Source organism: Amblyomma americanum, chromosome 7, assembly GCF_052857255.1.
Source record: "Amblyomma americanum isolate KBUSLIRL-KWMA chromosome 7, ASM5285725v1, whole genome shotgun sequence".
NCBI classification, from domain to species: Eukaryota; Metazoa; Arthropoda; class Arachnida; order Ixodida; family Ixodidae; genus Amblyomma; species Amblyomma americanum.
The window spans coordinates 21,388,008-21,412,406 of NC_135503.1; the positions used below are offsets into that span (position 1 = coordinate 21,388,008).

A 24,399-nucleotide genomic window follows, 5' to 3' on the forward strand; every position below is an offset into this window, starting at 1 on the left:
GTCCGCCTTCATAATGAGGAAAGAAAAGAGAGTAAAGAATCTGATGTGTCGCCGAGGGGCAAAACGAAAATATGTGAAGAGAGATGGAGAGGGGAGACAAGTGGTAGGGCGTTTACGAATCGATGAGCATAATGGTCCCCGAGGCCTGTATTAGTTTGCAGCCGCAGTTTAACGTCATTTTGGCATGATATTATTTGCGAGCTCGAAAGTGTTCCTTTTGTTGGAGTTTTGGATCGTTTCAGGCCCCACAATATTACACGAAGACCTTTCTTGAAGTGGTGCCAAGCGCAAAAGCTAGAGCAACGAATTACGCCATCGCGTCCATCCAAGCGAAACATAATCGCTCATAATCTCGTATTTTTTACGTTAGAGTAGCATGACGGTAATTTTTGTTATGTAGAACGTATTTTTAAGACAACTGTCAATTTCCAACGTTCACAGTTCAGAAATCTTAGTTCGCTTCCTCACATAGCATCACGGCGTGTGAAAAAGCCAACTTCGACGAGCCGAGATTGGAAAAACTCGGTTGTGTTGCGCCCGAACCCGGGCCGCTACTCCAACAACGCCGATGCCAAGACGTCAATTTCAATGTGTTATTTAAGACACTCTTGATGTTGTTACGACCCGCCGCTCGGCGGCGCTGCCTTTGCTGGCTGTGCAGTCTGCATTTCGCAAATAGGCCCCCGGACATTACACAGTGCCATCGACACAAGCAGCGGTGCAAGTCTTGCAGCCCTGAGATACTAGACTTAAAATATGGTGGTGGTAGTTGTTTTTTATTAAAGTAATAGAAAAAAGGAAGGAAACGATTTTTGCTAGCCCCGGCATCTGCCATCGATACTGAAACACCTGAGCAGGGGCAGCAAAAATAAAGGATAGCAGGCAGAATGGAGGAATGAAATGAAAGAGGTGAGGGGACAGGTAGAGAGGATAGGGGGAGAAGTAGTATATACAAACTATTTACACAATAAGAAAAGTGTCCAGGTTGTAGACTTAAAATATCCAAAAAAGCGTTTCGCGTGAACGCTTAAAGCACCCCAACTGGCAGTGCTTTCAACTTTTATGGGTCAGCCTCGAAACCTGCCAATCTGCAATGCACTATCAACGCAAATGCGCTGCGTCAACTGGAGGGTAACTTGTCTGGCTGCGCGGGTGCTCTTAACGACACGAGATTCTTGCGCTGTTGCTTCAGAACTCTTTTTCGTAAAACCTCAACCTGATGCTTTCGGTCCGCCAGCTGACTTTCAGCCTCGAGAAGACGGCGCATCTGGACGAGGATGCTCGCTCGCAGCTCCATCTCGCGGCTGTCAAGCGCCATCTCCAGTGCTTGTTCGCAACGACCTTGATAGCCGGCGCTTGGCACGCGACTCTGATCCCGGAACATGCTGTCGGCACTCTTGTACGACCGCTCATCGTTGGCGCAGCCACCGTTTTTGTCCGGGTAGCATGCGTCCAGCTGAGAGCTCTTGTCATCATCATCGCCGCATTCGCTGACATCGCTTGAATGAGAGAGCTTATTTTCGGCATCGTCTTCGGAGCTGGGAATGTCAACGCGACCCACGTCATGAACGGTGACGTCAGCCTCCCCCTGTTTGATCACCGGCGTAACTCGATCCATGTTCGTCGAGATGCTGGCGTCCCGGCCCCTTGCGTCCGTTGTATGCTCGCGGGAGTCCTCGCGGCCGATATCGTCCGCGGTCGCCGCTGGCGACGCAGACGGCGGCATCGACTGTCGTTTCACCCTCCAGCACTGTTTTGAGCTGAAGACGAGCTTGACGACGATCGGAGGTTTGCTGCTTTGGCCTTCTTGTTCGTGATTTCGCTTTTTCTGGTCGTCCTGCTTATCAGCATCGTCATCTTCCGTCGCCTCCTCATCCTCCTCCCGCTGTTGCTTCTTCTGCTCGTGCTCGTATTCCTGCCTTCTCTCGCAGTAGGTGTCTTCCGAGCCCTGGCGGATGTCTGGCAGATAATCTTGAAGGTGGTCGCGCTCCACAGCGCCTGGCGTGCCAAAGTCCTCAGGAGTCCTGTCGAAACAAAATAGGATGGAGAGAACTCTACATGCGCACAAGGCAAATCATTCGTCTGGTTGCGACAAGCTTAAACGACGAGAAGCCAAAAGCCAAGCCAGTCACAGCCCGTCAGCTTGTCTCCACGAAAGACAAAGTGCATTACAAAGAGTGAGCCTGAAGCCACGGCTAAGGGTAGATGCAATTTTTCACATGACAGTTGACTTTACAACAGCAGCTGCGGTTCCAGAAACGGGCATCGAAACCTGTACGCAGTATAGACTTGTCGTTTTTCGTGAGCAAACTTGACAGAACTTCACTTGAGTGATTGAAATTCTTAAATTACTCATGCCGATGCTCACGTTGAACACGTCTGATTTCAAATGTCTTTGGGAATTGGTCTGGATGCTCAGACATTTGATTCCTTGTTGCAGCACTTAGTGCGTCCACACTCAGGGAGGCTCCAGAATTTTTCCGGGGTGGGATTTCTGGAATATAACGCGATGTAGTATGGACTGTGCAGTTAAAGGGAGACTGAGGACCCCTCCACCCAATTATTGTTCATAGTAACAAAAAATTCACTTGCTCTTTCTGTTGCTGTTTTTCCGGCCGCAGGAAACCCATTAATGACTCAGAAAAATTAAATTAAAAACTTCTTCCGCTACTCGACAGAAACTCGTTTAGTCCACGCCGACTCGGCATGACTAGTTTGCCCCTTTTTGAAGTGAATGGCTATGTAACATAGCCTCGAAGATCCGCACCTACAACTCGTTGTCGACTCACGCAGTTTACTTGCAAAAGCGGCCGCCGTTGATGGCAGCACCGGCATATATTTTCTTTCTCTATGTGTATAGAGCGCTGTGGCGCCATCTCTGTGTCTCCACAGCACTCTGGACTGCCACGGGAGGCGGCCACTTATGTGCGTGCCACGAACTAATTGCATGTTTGTGTTCAGTGAATTAAAGCCTTTAAAAAACTTAGTGGCGCGCCTCGCTATGACTGATGTAGGCACCGTCTCCACTAGCCGAGCGAGTAGCTTAACTAAGTACGTGCCCCCTGAATATATTGAAGGTAATTGCCTATTCTTCAGGTGTGTAGCTAAATTGTGCTTTTAAAGTTTTTCCATCGCTCGCATGGAGCAGTTAAAGGGACACTGAGGAGAAATTGAAGTTGGCTTGTATCAATAGAATACCAGCTCCTGATCACAAAAACGCCGCTCTTACTGAAAACAAAGCTCTTGTAAGGTAGAAAATAGCAAGAACCAAAATACAGGTATCGCCACACAAGCCAGTCTCGTAAGTACACGCGTGGTGACACCATAGGACAAGAGACGCCACCTTGGAGGAATTTTAAGTCCTACATGGTTGCGCGAATATCTGAGGCTGACAAAGGTAGGTTGCGCGGTTCAATATTGAAGGAAGTTTTTTTTTTTAAACCGATAGTGCACTTTTATAACGCAAGGAAGGTAGACGAAAGACAACCTGAATGTTGGAAGCAAAGAAAACCGATGCTTGGCGGCGCCACAGGCGGCCAGGAGAGTTTCGATTTTTTGTGGCGCTTCGCGTCTGTAGCTTGGCGTGCCCCGTGGTTTTGTTTTTGACGCGCCTCGATTTACAAGCGCCGAACAGCAGAGGAATTTCAAGTGCCGCTTCAAGTGCTAGTTAACCTTTGAAGGAGCCTGTTAAAGCTTGTCAGATGATCGCCACGGTCGATGAAAAACTATGATGGCACGATGGTCGGTGATCGTACAAGGCAGCACTTGTGTATTTGCACGCTCGCCCGGCGAAACATTCTCGGTTGTGCCAGTCAATTTCAAACTACTTAACATAAATCGTTTATTAGGGACGGGAGACAAGGTACAAGGCAGTTCAGAAAAATTTGCTGATGGCCTAGCTCTGTTTGGCCAGGATACACCCAGCGAAAGAGCGGAGATTTCTGCATCAGAAGAGTGCATTCACTAGATGCGCCTTTATTGTTAACTGCAATTTAAGCTGAGTGGTAGCGCCTCCGCCTCAAACCCCGCAGGCCCTGGTTCGATTCCGAACCTCGGCACAGGATTTCTTTTTTATTATTCCGTGAGTGGCCGGGGAGTTTCAGTGGCTCCCATGGATGCCGCCACCGAATACGTTGGTTAGCGGTTAAGCGCAGGCTCTGTTAAGCGTTTATGCTCCGGCGTAACGCGCGCGCGTGCGCTGCACGGCGACGTCACATAGGCCAAAGCGAGACCCTCTATACTCCCACTGCGCTTGACCGCCGACGCGTTCGGCGGCTTCGGCGCAATCTGACCGCACTGGCGGGGAGACTTGGAGCATGTCTCTTTCGCGCCGAGTGCGCCAGCCGCCGCCGGCCCGGCCAGACTGATTCGGCTCCGCGGCGAGATTCGCCTTGTGACGTAATTCAATTGCTTCGGCAGTTGGGCGGAGCTGTTCTTTTCGAGCTCGGCTAATTTAATCCATTCACAGTACATATATGAAGGTACATGCAAGTGGGTGAGAGAGCCCCATCCAGTGGACCCGTTGGATCTAGCGGAAGCCGTTGAAGCGTCGTGCGCCGGCTTTAGTTTCAAGCCGCCAACTTTAAACGTGACCGCCCTTGAGCACTCATTCGTTTTTTGTGGCAAAAAAAATAAATAAATAACTTGGCCCTTGCAACCGTGGGAGACCTCGACGCCGCCTGCTGCGCCGTGCAACCGCGCCGTTCAAGGAATCACAATCCGTTGGCCTCAAATCCCCGGCCAGCCTCTGATGGGCGCAAGTCGCCGACTTTGTCCTGGCCCCTCGCGACTCCCCGCACTGGGGTTATGATATTTAGTTCGCAACGGCTGCTCTCTGAGGAAGGGGGAAACGACCCGCCGGCGCCTAACCTAACCGTGCTCCCTCAAAAGCATCGCACGCTCTGTGGGGCTGAGGTCGCTGAAATGCAGGCCGGAGTTTTTGCGAGAACTACGTCGTCGGGTTCGGGAACGGGATCCATCGTAACGCTGGCAAGACGCCGGTGCAAACGTAAATGAAGCGACGGTAGCGACCCCCGATAGATGCCTTCAACGTGCGGCGGCGGTAGCTTTCATTTGCTCAGCTTCTAGACCGCACCGCTAGGCGCCAGAAATTACGGAGTCTTCGTTTACGTCACGTGTCACGTCACTCCGTCCTGTGATGTCATAGGAGTTCTCCGTGACGTCATAAGAGTTGTCTAGCTTGAATCGGAGCGGCGGGAAAAACTTTTTCAACTTCGAATCCAAATTTCTTTGAAATAAATGCATCTTTCGCTCCCGGACAAGCGGCAACAAAGCCATGAAATGCCGAACAATCAGATTTTGATAACAAAAAAAAATTGATAGGGTTCTCCTCAGTGTCCCTTTAGGACTGCTATAAAAAACCAGAGGGGAACGCCTTTGACTCTCGCAAAAACGTTAACAGCAAAAAATGCAAGCCCATTGACGAGAGATCTGCGGATATATTGATTGTTAGAGTGAAATCTTGCAATATGTAAAAAAAAAATTGCTTGCATAAACTCTTCCGCGTTCAAAAATGCTTTTGTCCACAATTGTTGGTCATGAGTAGCATTATATGCTTTGGTGTTGACGGCTGAAAACTTTGCAGCACATCTCGGTACTTTTCGGAAACCCTCACATGCGAAATATCTTTTAATGTTTCATAAGTCGTCCACTTCAGCCGATTGGCGTTTCTTATTGCCGCACACGTTATTGCATGGAACAACGCACAGGCCTCGTTGCCTGCACTTCCAGCATGTCGGATTTTATTGAGGTGCGGGCCTTGCGAGATTTGTCTAGATGCCACTAACGGAGATAAGACATACAGCTCACTGCAAGGCTTTCGCTAATATATTGCATGTTTCTTGCGCATGCATATAAAAGAAAATAGCTCCAGCATCAGTATTTTCGCATGCAAACGAACCATGCACTTTCTCAATACATTCGCTCGGAAAGAGGACGCGGTGCTTGCCACAGACATCGCAGCATGCTTTAAAACCTTTCTGAAAGCCAAAATTCACTGCACAGATCATGGAATCGTCCTATCTTGCAATCTTGTGATGAAGCCACCCTATTATTACTACCACTATCGTACTACTTCGTGCGGTATAGCAGTGCAATTGCACTGCATAGTGCTTTTTTCTTGCTGAAAAGTTTTTTTAGAAGCTGTAACTAACTGGAACGGCCTCCCCACCATATAGCTGGCATAGCCTGTTTATCAAGCTTCGTTACTAAAGTAACAAACACCAAACATCGTTATTACGTCCGGAGGTTATTTCTAAAATTTGCAACGCGCCGTAAATGGAGTTTTTGAGGAAATAATATGGTGTGGCGTGTGTGGTGTCCCTTACAAAAATTTATTTAGGCAGTCTATAGACTGGTCATAGACTTCTTTCTAAGAAGTCTATAGACGCTCTATAAACAAATCCCAGAGAATGGGCAATACGAATCCAATGACAATCTATAGATTTACGGCTATACATTTTTAGTAGGCTTTCGTCTATAAACAGTCTACAGACTATCAATAGACAAAAATATATATAGTAAGGTAATAGTCTATAAGAAGTCTATAGACTGTCTATAGATCATTTTTGTAAGGGGTGTGCGATGTGTGTGGTTTGTGTGGTGTTATTCCCCTACAACAAAGTACGGCAGTTCGCGAACAATGCAGACGCCCATGTAATCACGGAAGGCGACACGGTCGAAGCACTCACGTTGGATGATTGGCGTGCACCTCCTCCGAGTGAGGCGACGGCCCGGCCACCAGCACGCCGTCGCAGGTGGTGCGGCACCGCCCTGTGCACTTCCTGAACTTGCAGCGCCAGAAGTGCGTGCTTCCTTCCTGCTTCTCAAGCACGTAGTCGCAGTCCTTAATCCTCTTGAGCGGCTGCAGAGAAGCACATAATCAGCTCTGGAACGCGACCAGGTCTTTAGATGGACGAAGGATTAGCGGCCAACAATCAGTGTGCTGACATGCCGATGTTTTCCTCAGACGGAAAATGGCACGCATCCACTGTGGGGAATCGGGATCTAAAGACATAATAATTCTCAAACATAAATTCTTACAGCATTAAAATAGAAATGAAGGAATGTGTCAAAAATCAAATGCAATTCGTTTCCGCAAGACGAGCTGATATATTTTGTGAGCATCATGAGTCGAGTGAAGGAAGAGGCATCAAGTACAGAAAATTCAAATCCCTGACGACTAATGATTAACGGACGTGAACTATGAACGAAATAGGAATCGTGTGAAATTTTGATAAGGTAGTCGCTTCGATTCCCAGATCGACTTCTGCTTGGCAGAGCGGGGATTCCAGTGCCTGCGGCTGAATATACCTACAAGCGCTACGCACACTGTCCTCTCGCCGTGAGCGAAGGCAGAGCTCGGACTCGGTGTGGAAGTGATCGTCACGTGACACCTTACGCGGCTTCTCAGGGGTCGAGGCTGATATAGCTGCGTCTGTAAATAAGCCTTATCGCCGCCTGCGTTGCCAGAGACTTCCCATTTACGACGCGCACCATAGCCTGAGACGCGTTAGCTGCCTACGGAGGCTGAATTGGGTAGAAGAGACTGGATGCTTAGCACTGCGACTCATATGCGACACAGTTGGATGATGCAGGTCGCGCATCCTGAAATAGCTGCACCTAACGGACATAATTAGTAAGCTACTCTGAATATACTATTACTGTTTTTTCAGTCGTCAAAACCTACTACTTACTCTTGCCGTCGAAACCAGTAACACAACATTCATTGATGGAAGGGCTTATCACTTATCTGTGAGGCTTCATTATTTGACGGCTGATCTTTAAAAATTCTACTGCTGAAACTAGTGGCTTAGTCGGGCTCGCACACAAAGCAGCGTGTTACTTTATACGTTCTTTGGGAAGTTATCTTTGTCACTGCCTGTATTGTCCGTTGTAGGCCTCGAGTGAAGTTTTCAAAGGTTAGCTGAGCCACGAATTAAACAGGCTGCGCTACTTGACGGCGGAGAAACAACTCACTACCTGGCTCAACGGATGGGCGACTTGAGCAACTGCTTTGAAAAGGCATCCGCCTAGGCGACAGTGACTACGGCGGGGTCGCACGTGCGCACAGGCGCCACAAACGAAGTGCACATTAAAGGCGTTCAGTAAAGAGCATATTCAGTCAATCACCGAAGACGCCGCTTCGTTCCATTTAAATTTGTCACAAAGCGTCGTCTCTTAGTTTCCCGAAAAACACCGCGAAAATACAAGAAAAAACTTTTAAAAGAACCGCTGAACACGCCAGAGGCCGACGTCGTTTACTTCGTATGCCGGCAGGTGGCGCAGCGTGTCAGCATGGCTGCTTGAGATCGCCATGCGAAAACTGTACCCGCAACCAACCGCAGTTCCTCGTTTATTTAGAAAAATTCAGGCAAGTGTCCATGTTAAATTCGGTATAAAAACACTTAGACTAAAATATGCTATGTTGAACGCGGTTTTTGAGCAAGAATATACTAGTAATTTGTGCAGAGGAGATTGTTAAAATCCGGCTGCCAAATATGACAGTCTCTAGAAGTAAATAATGAGAAATGCTGCAGCTGCAAACTTATCCAGGTCAGCGGGCAGGCAGTGATACTTCCCTTTGGCAGTGGATACCGCTGCTTGCGAGTCAGGCATTGCGGTCTATGCATTCATTTGATAATAATAATAATAAGACATTATGATTGCCGATATTTTGTATACGTGGAGTAGCAACTGTTTGTTGCGAACGAGAATGCCATTCTGTTCGTCATGCTGAAAAAGTATTCACACACTTTCTTGTACTATATTCGGGGCATACAGAATAAATGAAATGCTTTGTAGATTTCTGTTGTATCTAAATCATTATTTTTATCCGTGGACACGCATTTTTCGGTAACTTGTGTGTGTGGGTTGGGGGGAGGGGGCGGAGGGGGGATCTCGGCCTTTTTATATAAATGCATAAGGCAAAATACATTTTTTGTTCCCCCATCATGCCTGACAAAAACACACGCAGCACATTCGGGAGCCCCAAATACCGTATCCTTACAGAGCTTCGTATCAGAATTTGAACACACGTGGGAGGAGTTCGTGCCACCATCCTCCGCCGCTGATAAGTTGATAGCGTCTCAGGCCGCTAGCACCGTTCTGACTCGTTCTGCCATTTCGCGAGAAGTAGCCACAACAGCAAGACTATTTTTGTTAATCTTTTACACTTCTAAGACGCGGCCAAGCCTTTACAAAATACACCTGACCGAATGCTGCCTGAACCCCAAGCCATCGCAGGAGAGACAACCGCAACGTTTCCGTACCGTGCAAGACCCGGGCAAACGTGCAGCAGGGCAAGGACCGTAGTTCTTGAAATGTGACACCATTTCGTATCGTCGGACCAGTTTGCACTGGTCAGTAAGATTGAACCGGTCAGGAATACGAAACTATAAATCATTCAATGCGACTATTGCGGCGCGGGTCGTAGTTCTTGGCCCGAGGAAAGAGCGCTCGAGGCTTTTGCCTTTTTTTCAGTCACCAACATGTATGACTGCCGATGCTACCCGACGCTTGCGCCCATCGGCGCCTTCCCGCAAAGGTAGAAGAAGCCTGTAAAAGTGCTCGATCCAAACGCACAGCGGGAAAGGATCAAGCGACGTACCTTCTGCTTGTGAACCGCGTCGGAGCGCTGCCTCTTTTTGGATTTCTCCGCACGCCGATGCTCGTCCTCGTCGTGGGGCTGAAAAGAGTACACCATGTGTTCCTTGCCGTACGCGTCGGTCGTGAGTCGCGAGCTGCAGTGGCGCAACTCGCAGTTCCAGTAGTATCGCACGCTATTGTTCCTCACAAGCCTGAATGTCCGACCGCTGTACATGGCCTTCATGCTGCCGCGAGCCGACGGCAACAGCTGGACGGGGCCGCTGGCTGGCGACGGCTTACTGCTGTCAGCCGACATGCTGTAGACCGCCTGGCCGTGTCTACAACCGCAGGCGGAGCCAGTCCGCGTTACACAACGTTCGCCTGCTCGGCGTAGAGATGGTGTGCTTTCCGACTGTTATCAAACACCTATCAGCTTCAGCGAGTGCGCGGGGTCTGTGGAGCGCTGACGCCAGCCGTTCACAACGGCAGCGGCAGCGGAAGGGAGATACAACTCGGCGAGGAACTATGCAGGAAGGAAGCGAGACGACCCTCGATTAGACTCGCCGCTAAGGAAATTCAGTTCGTGATTATTCTTGAGGACGGTTACGAGACTGTTCAAGCGTTCGCTGGCGTGTGAGAGCGAAGAATACATTTTAGTGCAAAGGATGCTTTGATAGTAATTCTTTACCAGAATGGGGTCTGGCACGAAGGCTCATTTGTAGGAGCGAGGAAGTGGTGGTGGGGAGGTTACATTTCATGGTCAATGCCTCCATCATGTGCAGATTCCCAGAGGGACAGAAGCAAGGCTCGGGCCCAAATGTCGTTATTTGGAGTAGTCTATTCACTGTATGTGGTGACATGTGTCTTGAGGTGCTTTCTGTGGACTTCGTGCTATCCGGGCAGTCCGACAAGATATGCTGTACTGTTGGGCGGGCACCCGTGTTATGCTTTGACCACGTGACTGCTGCTACATAGTTGTAGGCGTATACAGGCGGCCGTCGTTCTCGAGAAGATCGTGCCATCCTTGGAGGACTGCCATATTTGGCAATCACATCTGCAGTGAGCGTGTATCCCGTAAGGGCCTTGGGAATCGGGACTTGTGGAGTTCTGGCTTAAACTACAATACGCTCCCCTAAGATGCACGAGAGAGTGCTCGTCGACCTTCTGGGCATGCACTTTCGCAGCGGGGCAGCAGCGCACCGAACACACCACCACCGCCGGAGCTTCCCTAGAAAGGTAAACACGCCACGATGATATCGGCACCCAGCATCTCGACGAGCCAACGAGGTTTTTTATTTTTATTTAAGCATACTGTAAGCCTAGTTAGGCTCTTACCGGAGTGGGCAAAATGATGGGACAATTATACAAAACAATAGCGTATCCAGTATATCATACACGAGATACAAAACATGCGCCTGCAGTAGAACAGACCATGGCAAGTAGGCCGAGACCATCAACGGTCAAAGGACATGCGCATTGCTGTACACGTTCATTTCGACGCATTTGAAACACTGGAAAGGAGAACGACGAAACCACGAAGCGATACAATCGGGTCAACACGATAGTAAAAAAGGCACAACTAAGAGAAAGAAGAAATGATATTAAACGGAATACTCGCGGTGAATACCCCAAGACATCGTAGGAAATTTTTTTTTCTCTTTTTATTGTAAATTCTGGTTTTCAAAAAACGACTCTAAGTTTTTCAAAAAGATATAGAGAGACGTCGTCCATAAATTCGTGAGGCAGGTTATTCCATTCTTCAATGGCTAACGGAAAAAATGAGAATTTATATGTGTTACATCGCGTTGGGATGGGTGTGATGCACTTTTCATGGTTTAATCGCTTCGAACGATGATAAGGTGCCTTGATGTACTGATTTTTATCAAGTCTTATGCGATCATTGTAAAGAATAAAAAGAAACTTCATCGAAGCAACGCGTCGCCGACAAGCAAGGGTAGGGATACGCGCTTTAGCTCGCAGGGAAGATACGCTGTCATGACGTGAGTAGCAGGAATTAATAAACCGGAGGGCCTTATTTTGAATTTTTTCGAGTTGGTCGCTGAGGTAAGACAGATGGGGGCTCAGAATGATGGTGCCGTATTCAAGGATGGGCCTTATGAGGGTACTATAGGTTTAGCTTTACATGAGGAGGAGCTGCTGACAGTTTTCTACGGAGGAACCCGAGCTGTTTGAATGCTTTTGCACACGTGTTGGATATATGCGTGTTCCAGCTTAGCTTATGAGTAAATGTAACGCCTAAATATTTCACCGTATCCACCCTCACTATGTTAGATCCTGATAAATTGTAAGAATATACAAGAGGCACTTTTTTACGGGTAAATGAGATGCAAGACGTTTTGTTGATACTAACTTCCATTCCCCATGTTTCGCACCACCTGGCAATGTTATTTACAGAAAAATTTAATTTTAACTGGTCGTCCGGTCTACGTACCGTAGTGTACAGAACGCAGTCGTCAGCGAAAAGCCTTATTGTTATTCCAGGTTCAGCGCAGGCATGGATATCGTTGATATATATTAGGAAAGGGATCTGTCCCAAGACGGATCCATGTGGGACCCAGGAGAAAACGTTCAGTCGTTCGGATTGTGCATTATTCATTTCAACATATTGCGTTGAACATATTGCGTTGAGTATATCGCTGCGGTTGGCGCTAAACTGAGGATTGAGGTAAGAAAGGCGAACGCTTCAAAATAAATCAAGGACGGCAACTAAATACCGAGTACATAACATCCAGTTCCACCGAGTTTTCACTGAGCCGTATGAGCGATAATCCAGAGCCGTATATCCTTCCGAAGGGAATACACGGCTCTGTGATAATCCATGTAGGAAGATAAAGCACGTTTATTTCTTTTTTTCTGCGCCGCAAATCACATGATCTCTGAGAGCAGCTGCGGAACTCGAGGAGCGGCGCTCGAGCTTATCTGTGTTCGTGTCTTCCCTCGCGGCTTCGCGCACTCCAACGTGGTCACCGATGCAACAAGGTGCCGGAGATTCGTCTCGTCTGATGAAGCGCGCGCGCGTGTGTGTGTGTGTGTGTGTGTGTGTGTGTGTGTGTGTGTGTGTGTGTGTGTGTGTGTGTGTGTGTGTGTGTGTGTGTGCGTGTGTGCGCGTGTGTGCGTGTGTGTGTGTGTGTGCGTGTGTGTGCGTGTGTGCGCGTGTGTGCGTGTGTGTGCGTGTGTGTGTGTGTGTGTGTGTGTGTGTGTGTGTGTGTGTGTGTGTGTGTGAGAGAGAGAGAGAGAGAGAGAGAGAGGAAGAAAACTATAAAAAAAGTTATTGTGTACGAAAACCTGCTCCCCTAGTGAAATAGCCCGAAGGAGCAAGAACAGATCAAGCACAAGACACCAGGATCAAGCACAAGACACCAGACACCTACTTTTCCGAAATTTGACAATGAGCACTTCTCAGTGAAAAAGTATATTCATTCATTCATTCTCTAGACCAAAACAACACCTTTGGAGAAGCAAATCTCGCGGCCTACTGATGTTTCTTTTTGTAATAAAAAAAAGGTTTCTGCTGTCTCATGTACTTGTCTTTGTAGTGTTTGAAGAATGGCTTCCTGATGGACGCCGGCTTTGTATAACATCTAGAAAACTTCTTCAAGAAGGCGTTATAGGTCAGATTGGCGTTAGTTTCTTCACACACATCTTCCAAAAATTCTAGCTCAATAAGTGTTCTAAATCTCTAAGGGCTCTCCTGGTTAATTGCACGGTACATAAACTTTCTAGGGTGTAAATCGCCTTGTATTGCTGCAGAAGTGAGGCAAAAAATTGGCATGTGATCACTAATATCACTGATTATAACACCAGAAGTAACATGGCTGCGATACGTGTTCGTGATGCAAACATCTATGGAGGTAGCGGAGTCGCGAGCAATCCTGGTGGGCTGCCGTACGGCATAGGTACAGGCATGAAGATTCAGGACATATTGAAATTATTGTGCTTCTGCATTGCTTGATATTGTACCTATATTTACATCACCAAGGATTAGGATGGACGAAGTTGAGGACTGAAGCAGAAAGAGTGCATCATCTAGGAAATTTAAAAATTTTGATATATTACCCGCTGGCGTTCTGTATAAAACGCCAATTGCTAAATTTGAGACCCAGACAAAAAGGCTTTCAACGTCATCATCCAGCCTTGTAAATTCACCTATAGCTTGGAGGCGCAAACTGTTCATCAGATAGGGCGCAACACCTCAACCTATCTTCCCCTGCCTACTTAAACTCATACACTTGTCACCATCTGTGTGGGGCAGTAGATCCGTTTCAGACAGCCAGGTTTCAGTGAGTGCTAGGGCATGAAATTTCATTCCGAGAGAACCAAGGAGTATTTCGAAGTCATCTATCTTATTTTTGATACATCTAGTGTTTACATGTAGTGCTATGTATTTTCCCCTGAAATTTTCGATGTTGTATTGCGAGAAACAGCGACAGTCTTGTCTCCTGCACTGATACACTACCTCGTCTCTAACATCATGCACGTCGTGCTAAAAGCTGATATTCTAAAAGCTAATTGTACTAAAGGCCGTTGCACTATTCGGCAATGTTTCCAAGCCAGTACGTTAAAGCTGCTCGTCGTAGTGCTTACTCCTGTGATCACAAGGTTGTGATTCCTCCCAATCGACTCGAACGTTTGTATTTAGACCCACTCTAAATTGACGTCTTCGCTCGCCATACCTTCCGGGTTACGGTGGGCTGTTCTCATGCGGGCGAGAGCCACCTATCTGAAAATTGGCGCCTCGCGCTCGTGGTTTCTGCTCTGATCCCAATACGATGTGTTCGTGGGAATATATTTACCTCCGAGATCGATATATCTCTGCTGAAAGTTCAGCAAAGACCACTTAGTTGGCCCGACTTGGTGCACTTACATCCAGGAACCCTGCGTGCGTGTTTTGTTTGCTTGCTTCTTTTTGCTTTAAATCCAGCTCCTTCCTAGCACCCGCCTTTCTTGGAACCTCGTGTGCAATTTTGCATGTTCTTGTTTATGCGAACTCTCCGAAAGTTCCTAATAAACCTAACCTAACACCTCTCCGATGGCTGAGTGGTTATGGCTCTCGGCTGCTGACCCGAAAGACGCGGGTTCGATCCCGTCCGCGGCTGTCGAATTTCGATGGAGGCGAAATCCTAGAGGCCCGTGTACTGCGCGCTGTCAGTGCACGTCAAAGAAACCCAGATGGTCGAAATTTCCGGAGCCCTTCACTACGGCGTCCCACAAAGCCTGAGTCGCTTTGGGACGTTTAACCCCCATAAACTATAAACCTATATAAACATAAGAATGAAAAAACGTAACAAAAAAGTCTGATATCGTATTTTCAGTAGCTCAGGATGCTCGCAGAGATCTTGCACATATTTTAGGCAGGGTCTGGAGATGCGCTCTCGAGATAGCGCACTCATCAAGCGGCGGGGTGTCCACAGGGGCAGCGGGCACACAAATGTACGGCACTGCGATTTGAGTTAACTTGATTTTGACAAAGATGGAAAAGCTGCGATAATGTGGGCTCATAACCCAACACTCGTAGCCTTCAAGCACTTTTCAAGAAACTAGAGAAGCTTCGTCGCTGCGGTGGTATCGGAGCGCTTATGTTATTCAGGTGTTCAAACCGTCCAGGGCCGCTTTTCGTGTGCCAGTTCTGCCTCGTATTCCGCACGAAAATGCGCCTGCATTGATCGGAGAGTTACGTGCCTGGTGGCGCGGGCACTTTTTCCGATACGATTTCATTGAGTCGCTGCTCGAGCACGTTTTGACGTAGAAGTTCGACTCGACATTTCTGATTGACTAGGCTCGTTTGAGCCTCGAGAAGACGATGCATCTGTTCGAGAATGCTCTTTCGCAGGTCCCGCTCGCGGCTGCATTCCAAGTGGGGAGTCATCCGCAGAACTTCTTCGCAGCGTGCGTGCAGGTTAGTGCTCGCATCGTAATCCTGGTCATGGAACAAATTGCCGGCGCTCCTGTACTGCCTCCTCTCATTGGCTTCGTCGTCGCTGCAGCCTTCGTAGTCACGACTAAAGGCGCGCTCACATTAGCGGGAAAACGCGCAACGCTGGACGTTTTCCGCGTGCCGCTTCCCGCGCAAGCCGGTTTTTCTCCCGCGGACAGCCTGCTCTGCCGTCCCGCGGAGCGATGGGCTCGGTACCTATTTTTCCCGTGCCGGTGACCAGAACAGCCAATGGGCGCCGACCGTGAACCGTGACGTCGGTCCCAGTTCAGTGACCCCGTCGGCGGAGGCGGAGGCTGCGCGCGTCCCGGCCGGCCGGGCACTCGGCGGCTGCTTTGCCAGGGCGACGGGAGGGGAGCTAGCAGGGTGCGCTTTCCAGTCTTCTCTAGTGTCACGTGACTATCCCCTTCTCTTTCTGCTCGTTCGGGTCCTCCCTCAGCGCCTCCTCTCTCCACATTCCAAGACAACCGCAGCGAGAAAACGCGCGCAGTGTGAGCGTCATTCTGAGGAGCTTCGAGGCAGCGTCGACGTTGACGCTGTGCCGGCGCGGGAAGCTTCCCGCTAGTGTGAGCGCGCCTTAACAGACTCGTTCGTTTTCTGAGCTAAGCTGGGCTGATTCCTGCTTCCGGAATCGCTGCTGGCGTGAGTTGACGGCGTCCCATCGGTTTCTTGCTGGCCAGTAATCTGGAGATGCCTTGCGGCGGGCTGGCCCGCCTTGAAGCCGTCGCTGGAGGCAGTGACGTCACCTACGTCATTCGCGGCAGCCTCTGGCGAAGGAGACGGTGATGACGACTGTAAATCAACTGTTGCTGTTTTCTGTTGCGGCTGCACTGGTTCCTCCGCATCGTGCCGTTCGTCTTCTCGCTGCTGCTGGTTCCTTACTATTTCGTAAGTTCCCAGTCGTTGATTGGTCCTGCGAAGAAAATTGAAAAAAAAAATACAGATGGTTCAGCCTGGCTACGCGCGGAATATAGTGCAGTAGCACTAGTTACGGTGGGCACTTAAGGTCCTTACTTGCTAAGGGCATTTGACCTAAAAGCCTTTGGCCTGAAGGCCTTCTACCTCGGGGTCTTTACCCGGAAGGCATTTATCATAAGGTTTTCACCTTAAATGCACTTACCTTAAATGCACTTACCTTAAGTGCACTTAAATGCACTTACTTAAAGGCCTTTCACCTAAAGGCCTTTGTGTTCCTGAGGTAAACAAGTGACCTTTTAAGTCACACGTTTAACTCAGGAACACAAAGTTAAACGTGTTAAACACGAGTTAAACGTGTGACCTAAACTCGGGAACTAAAAAAAAAGATAGCAAAATAAAAATGGTTGCCTCAGATAGAGGAGGAAAAAATGAACCTAGAAGGCATGTTTGATTACTGCACAGTAATTATTTAATTAATTTATAGTAAAAATGGTCGAAGTTGCGTCGAAATAGCGCGGCGCCGATATAACCACGGGAATGGTGTGAAGTCACATCCACCGGAAATCGTCACGGCAATGTGAAAATTGTCACAGAATAGTCGAAAAAACGTCGGGTTTATGTCAAAATAAATGAAAAAATGTGTAATTAAGCGTAATTAACACTTAAGATCCCCTAAAGATGTATAATTTGGGTATCGATATAGGCACGGGAACGGTGTGACGTGTGACAAGCAGTGGGACTTTCTGTAAATCTGGCATTGATCGACAGGTGCTGCGGTGTGTGTGATTGAGTGTCGAAGAAAAAAAAAAGGCAAAGACCGTCTATGGCCACGCGTCGTGCTATGCAAAAAACGTCAGCAGTCGCCCTTGGGCAGAAGGTGTGTCAAGATGCCCCCTCGCCGCGGTGTGTCAGCAGTGGAACTTTCTGGAAGCGGCTTTCGCCTCTCAACACTTTAGCTGCCAAAGTTTCTCGTAAATTTTTTTTTGCTCAAAGTGGGTGTTTATATGCGTTGGAAATGTACCGATACTTTAGATGACGTCGCAATAGAGCACGTGATAGGTAAAGATCTTCATTTCGTTCTGAACAAGTTCGACAGATACCTTCACTGTTTGCACCGCCACCGACGTCGCTGTATGATGCTGTCGCAAGCGAAAAGGGCGTTCTCGCTGCGTTCCTCGATATCGACACCTTCTAAGTTTTTGATGGCATCGAACTCGCGCGCTGCAACGCAATATTTCGAGGGTTCAGCGAGTATAAAACCATATACGGCGATAGCTCAGTGCTGCCAAGACCGCTCACCTACGTTCGGGTGACATCACTCGCCGTGCGTTTGAGCGACTGATAATAATAATTGGTTTTTTGGGGAAAGGAAAATGGCGCAGTATCTGTCTCATATATCTTTGGACACCTGAACCGCGCCGTAAGGGAAGGGATAAAGGAGGAAGTGAAAGAAGAAAGGAAGAATAGGTGCCGTAGTGGAGGGCTCCGGAATAATTTCGACCACCTGGGGATCTTTAACGTGCACTGACATCGCACAGCACACGGGCGCCTTGGCGTTTTTCCTCCATAAAAACGCAGCCGCCGCGGTCGGGTTTGAACCCCGGAACTCCGGATCAGTAGTCGTGCGCCCTAACCACTGAGCCACCGCGGCGGGGCCTGAGCGACTGGGGGAAGTTTCGGTATTACGACAAGGCCACCGAGCGCAGAGTTGACAAAACGCGCGGCGGCGGGACTGCCTGCTTATCTCCGTAGCGGTCTTATCTGAAATTCTTTTCCGAGACTCTCCACGGGCACAGGAAGGCCCGTGGAAAGTGATCTTTGCATACTTTTGTTCATAAGATTCGTTGCACGTTTAGTGTACTGCGGTTACGTTTCTATAGCTTACATAGGCGTTTTGAAGCGAAAAGATTCACTACGCTATAGTAAAGCACTCGTCGCGTATACCAGAGAATGGCCTTGAAAGACCTTCAGTCCAACCACGTTAGCCGTGCATGACCACATATGGTACAGTTATGGTGTCGAACCCTTGACCCCTGACTTTGACCCATGACCTCTAGTTGACATTTGACACTGGGTGACCTTTGGGTTCACCTCTTACCTTAAGAACATCCTATGGGGTGATGTGAAGCCACGTGATGACATCTGATGGGGGTGTCGTAAGACCATGTGATACCACGTCACAGCCACGTGGTCGTGTGGGTATATATAGAACGGCTGTCGCGAGCGTGTAGCGGAGCTGCCATGAACGAGCCTTAGGCGCCTAGCAAGCGTGCTTGCTTTTCGCTGAATTCCAGGGTTAGACAAGTTAAGCGACTGCCATTTTTTTTTCCTGTGTTCCGCGCCCACAAGAGCGACCCTCACCTATCGGCACTGCGGACTCAGGAGGGCGGATTGAACTGAACTGAACTGGATCTTTATTTACCAGAAAGGCTGGTAGGTCACCCGGGCTAATATCTGTAATCAAACAGCCTTACGAGGCCCAGGCAAACATTACAATGCAGCATAGACGAGACCAGTAAATAAGAATAATACTAATAAAAATTATGAAAAAAAAGTTAACATGAAATATTCAGCTTTACAAAAATAAGAAACACTTACAGGTAGGTCGGTAGAAAATGTGTACGCAAAGACTGCATTTTTGTTACAGATTGACACAAGTCGCATGAATAGTGAGAAGGCATCTTCGTGAGCAATTGGAGGGAAACTGTGAAAGAATAACTAAGAAACACTGTAGCGAAAAAAACTGCTTTACAAATTGGAAAAAAAGCTGTAGCAGTTGAACAGGTGTCAAACATTTGATGTGTTAATATTTGTTTAATACGGACGGAAGATTGTGACGTAAAGACTGGAGCTTGTAATCGGTGCGGAAAAAAGGCACGAGCCGTGTGTCTTTACTGCGTGTGTTTAGAATGTTAGTGTGACGCTGTAGTGGACCAGTAATTGCCAAAAGTGACCGAAAGCTGACAGGTGAAAAGTAATGTGAGCGTAAGAGTCTGTATTCATACATGCAGTTTACATGAAGAATTTTGTACTGCTGGAAAAAATGAAGGGTGGAAGATAGATAATCTAGACAAAATATCTAACGAATAGCCTTTTTTTGTAGCACGAGAATTTTGTTTAGGTTCTGTTTAGTTGTTATTAGCCACACCAAGATGCAGTAATTCATTTGTGAGGCAAACAAAGCGTAATATATATGAAGTTTTATTTTTACTGGAAGAATAGCGCGTGTACGTGATATTGCCCCAGTTGCAGAGGAAAGCTTCTTACATAATTTTTCAACATGTAAATCCCATGCTAAATATGAGGACAATGTAACGCCAAAAATCTTGCGGTGCTCAACCACTTCAATATCCTGTCCATCAAATTTAATTGGTTGATCTAAAACGAATACTTTATTTCGAGCTCGGAAAAGCATGACCTTGGTTTTTTTTTTTTAGCATGACCTTGGATCATCCTGATAACCGGGCACCGCAGCGCCCTGCTTTCGCAGCCATGTAAAACAGCTGTGCCGCGCTTGGTAATGTTCCGAGGGAGAGCTGATAACTTATCGCCCGCTGTTTCCGCCTCCTACCGGAAAGCTCGATGTCTTGCTCTCGGCAGACACAGCATATGTGGCAGGCAACGCTGATGTCCGGCGCGGAAGGAAGCCGCGTTTGAACGGAGCAGCGCCTGTGCGTTATCGCAGATTTAAAGATCACGCTCACATTCGCAGGTTCCGCGTACTTACAGGAAGTCGTGCGGGGCTGGCCCAGTTGTAATTTTTAGCGTGTCATTAATAGCGTGCCGTACGCTACCACAACCACTACGTTGCGGCGTATGCTTCGTCAATTATACCTTTTTATTTCTCTCAAAAGTAACCAGAAACTATACCAGTCACGCTATCCAACACCTGCTTAGTCATGTGAAACCCGTTGCATGCCGCCGCTCTCATCCGCGGTGGGACCAACAACAAAAATCACCACTGAACATGAGCGGCGCGCGACAGGACCTTGGACGTCATCTTGTCATCCGTATAAGAAGTTTCCGGCGGCGGGCAGACGGGAGAGAAGAGCAGTGGGCGAGAACTTATCAGATCAAACATCGCGCTGTGTTATCGCAACGACCGGCAATATGGTGCTGATTGCCGCCGACGGCGAACGGACGGCACGGTTTCATCAAAATGAAAGAATTTTCGCATGGCGAGACTTTGGCTCGTGCCGACAGCACCACAGATAAAAATAGATAGCACTGGCAGATATCAAAGATTCTCCTTTCATTTGCGCCTTATCAGTACATAGTCTTGCGCACTCAGGTCCGCAAGGTTGCCTGAAATTGTGGCACGCTTATCAACCTGGGATGGGCAGTCGCATACACCACGGAACAAAGAGAGATACAATGCGCTTGAGTGACGCTCGTGCTGGGCTGAGAACTAACTTTGCCTGCGGCCGATGGATCTCTGAATGGACATGAAAACAGTCCTACTCAAATGGTGCACATTGAGCTTAAGTGGCAAAGTGCACTGTGGCTGGTGGTTTTAACATTGACTGTCAATATAGTTTGTCCGGTGAAGATTACATCCTGCCGTGTGAATATATTTCATTTCAGGCCAGGCCTAATATACTCAGCATAGAAAATTCGCTGGTATAATGCTCAGCTTTGCTACTTTATCGCTGTGGCTTCTTGAGAAATGCAACAACGGACCAGGGGATGAGAAACTAGCCCCTTTTGTAAGACAAATGCCAAAGCAGTGAAGTACACATTTGCCAGTGTCGTGCGCCATTACCCTTTTGGAAGCAATTTTTTTTCGACAACGTTATATTTAGAATATCCCACCAACGACATCTGCCAGAGTGGCTATGGCGTAAAGTTCAATCATTTCTGTATTTTGTTGAGGTGGTCAAGACGGCTGCTTTTATTTTTTCTTTCACAGAATGGCCTTTATTGCCAATCTATATCGCTCCTAGGCTTCCTTAGACCTTTTGTTGATACGCACGGCGAATGGGGTCCACGTGAGCATTCCGTACGTTTTCTTTCTAGCCTTAGTTCTGTTTCGTACATACGTGGCTTATAAAAGAGAGGGCAAGGAAAGAAAAGAATAGTTTTCCTATATTTAACACAATGAGTTATTTTCTTGAATGCTGCCAATGCCTGCCCCATGCGTGTAGATCACTAAAACCCTTCAGCCACGCAAATAAAGTGCGCCTGTTTCATCACCTATAGTAGAATCAAACAAAAAGAGCCAATCGCTTTCTTTTTCAGCATGGCTTCTATCATATATGAAATCAAGTTTTATGTTATGGAGCTATTTTCTAACCAGTCTCTGACTTGACAGCCAGCTGGTTTGGCAACCCGAGATAGGTCAGCATTACTCCACACCAGGAGAAGACAAGGCTGAGCTGGAGGAAGTGCCACGTCTAGAGGCAGTTCGCGAGACATTTAGCTAAGATTAACGATCATTTAAGTAAAACGGTAATTAGACTAAACAACTTACAGCTGCGGTTCAATACAGTGATTTTCCAAAGGCTGTGCAGTACCAACTGTGCGCAGAGCATGGTAGTACAGCAATTTGACGAATCACATTCCTCAGCTTCTCGAAAACCTTACCGCTACGCGCGATTGCGCTATGATAGGAAGGAGGATGTAATAATTAATGGCTACTTTTTCGTAAAAGTGAAAAACTGTTTTCTGCTAGTCATACTTCAAACTGTCTATGAACTGCTGTCTCATGGTATCCCCCGCCTTGAGTGTCGTCGAAAAGGTACCCGTTTAGATTTTCTTTCCCTCTTGCTCAAACGTAAGTTGGGACTTGAACCGTCATTATATCTTTTCCCTCAGCCCACAAGAAGCACCCGCCACTATCGCACCAGCCTATTAGCACCATACTTCGCACGCACAAATGTGTTCAAATTTTCTTTTTTTCCGCGCACAATAGCGGACTGGAACTCTCTGCCCTCCACGGACCAACATTGACATATCTGACATGAGCAATGCTTTGTAACTGTATGCTTATGTTTTTTTTTCTTTTTTTGTGAACTGCAAGTTGCCATGTGATTTTTTCTGATTCACTCATTCTGTACAGTGCCCGTCCTGCTTGGACCTAACCATGGTCTGCAGAATGTACATAAATAAATAAATAAATAAAACTATGTCTATGAAAGGCTTTACTTACGCACCCCAACCTCGCGTCGCATGCAGGAAGCCCCAGATGGCGCTGATTTCTGAATACGTGTGTTCCTTTGCTCAAATTTCCTTAACGTGAGAGCCGTATCCAGCCATGCTCCAGCGTTAGCTCCACCTTGGTCCAGGTAGCAGACTTAACGCAACCCAGTCGCCGAGCAAAATACTTCGGAAATGATGCCGACTCTGTTTGGAGGGCCCTCAAAGAAACGAACCTTCTTCATGTGGTACCCGTGTCAACTAGCGAGTATAAAACTGCAGCTGTGGGTGAAGTCTGCATCAACAGATTTCGACCCGCTTTTATTTCGAACATGAAGCAAAAGTTTACAAAAGCTCTGAGAAGTTGACAAGATTGCCACCGCCTGCAAATGGACTCCGCAAGATGCAAAGGTTGTGCCGGCAAGGGTTGTGTTGTAAACATGCATGTCTGTCCATAAACATTATGGGGACGCTTAAGTCCCATTAAGAGTGGAACGCGACAACTTTAGCACCGCTGTGGTATTAGTATACTTGTAGGCATACACGCGGTTATAGGCACACTTTTCGTAGATTGTAGATCTGTGCCAACTGGCGCTGGCCGAAACACGTCCGAACTCAAAGAAGAGCAGCTGTACACTGACGCGGGTGCCGACGCGGCTGCTGAGAACGCGTTCCAACCTCGCCTCGCCCTTTCTCGGTAGCGCGCTCGCCTCTTGTTTTTCTGTTCAAAAATTTCGCGCCATAGTCACGCGTCACTTAGTGACATCTAATCTCACAAGGCGTCCTCGACGGATGCGCAACTTTTCGCTTTTCGTGACGCCATTGAGTGTGTAAATCAGTAATGCCTTCAGCAGGGGTCTATTTCCACTGACTCAAAAGCAGCCCTCCAAAGTTGAGAAGCTGATCTTCGGTATGGATCCCATGAACAACTGGCCATAGAAATCAGAGGGCTACATCAATTTACCATCAATAAAGGGCAACAAATAGTTACCATGACACAGTGGCATCGCAGGCAATGACAGCGCAAACTGCCCACCACGACGGTGATTGTTAGTCGATCACCATTTTGAGAGCAGACGCAGCGGGTGCGCTTCAAACACCTGCGCTTGAGATCACCTTTGTCTCGTAGAATTGCGGCCAGTTTGCGAGCATATGTGTACAATCCCTGGACCCTGATCTGAAGCTCCGGTTACCACCAGGACTATCACGAGGTGAAACTGCATTGCTGTGTCACCTGCGGATTGGTGTCTCATTCAAGAACCATTGCTCCTTCGTTATCGGGATGACTGGTAGCCCTGCATATGCTATCTGCAGGTTCGAAAAGACCATAGCGCATATTTTTTTTTTGTATATGCCCTGCATACAGTACTACAAGGCAGTCAGTGCCGTCCGCTCGAGCGTCTTGACCCGCGCCCTTGGACAGAGATTGAAGGCCTGACACTGCTCCATCGTTTCTTTAGGGAGTCGGGCCTGAACGGTAGGCAGTGGCATTACCGCACGCTTACTGACTTCATAGCCTGACTTCCTGCTACTCCCTTTCCACCTTCGGCTTTATATCGCCTCATCCCTTGCCCCGATGCAAGGCAGCGAGCCGGTTTCTTCTCCCGGTTAACCTCCCTGCCTCTCCTACTCCTGCTCCTCCCTCCTTCGAATTCCATTTCATTATGTTCTATGTAAACCTCGCCAGTAAGCCACTATTTGGCGAAACATGCAAGCACGCACACTACTTAACTTAGCTCGACACAATAAGATTTGGCTCGCGCAATACCCAACAAAGGCATGCCCGA

General features: G+C 47.9%; 1 protein-coding gene across 1 annotated transcript; it reads right to left on the minus strand.

The window, feature by feature from the left end:
• Positions 1–286: 286 nt before the first annotated feature.
• Positions 287–10,008, minus strand: LOC144096989 (uncharacterized). The gene is made up of 3 exons (XM_077629795.1): positions 9,629–10,008; positions 6,711–6,883; positions 287–2,024 (listed from the first exon to the last, which is right to left on the minus strand). The coding sequence occupies exons 1-3, from the start codon at positions 9,920–9,922 to the stop codon at positions 1,121–1,123; spliced, it is 1,371 nt and encodes a 456-aa protein (XP_077485921.1). The 5' UTR covers positions 9,923–10,008; the 3' UTR covers positions 287–1,120.
• Positions 10,009–24,399: the final 14,391 nt, after the last annotated feature.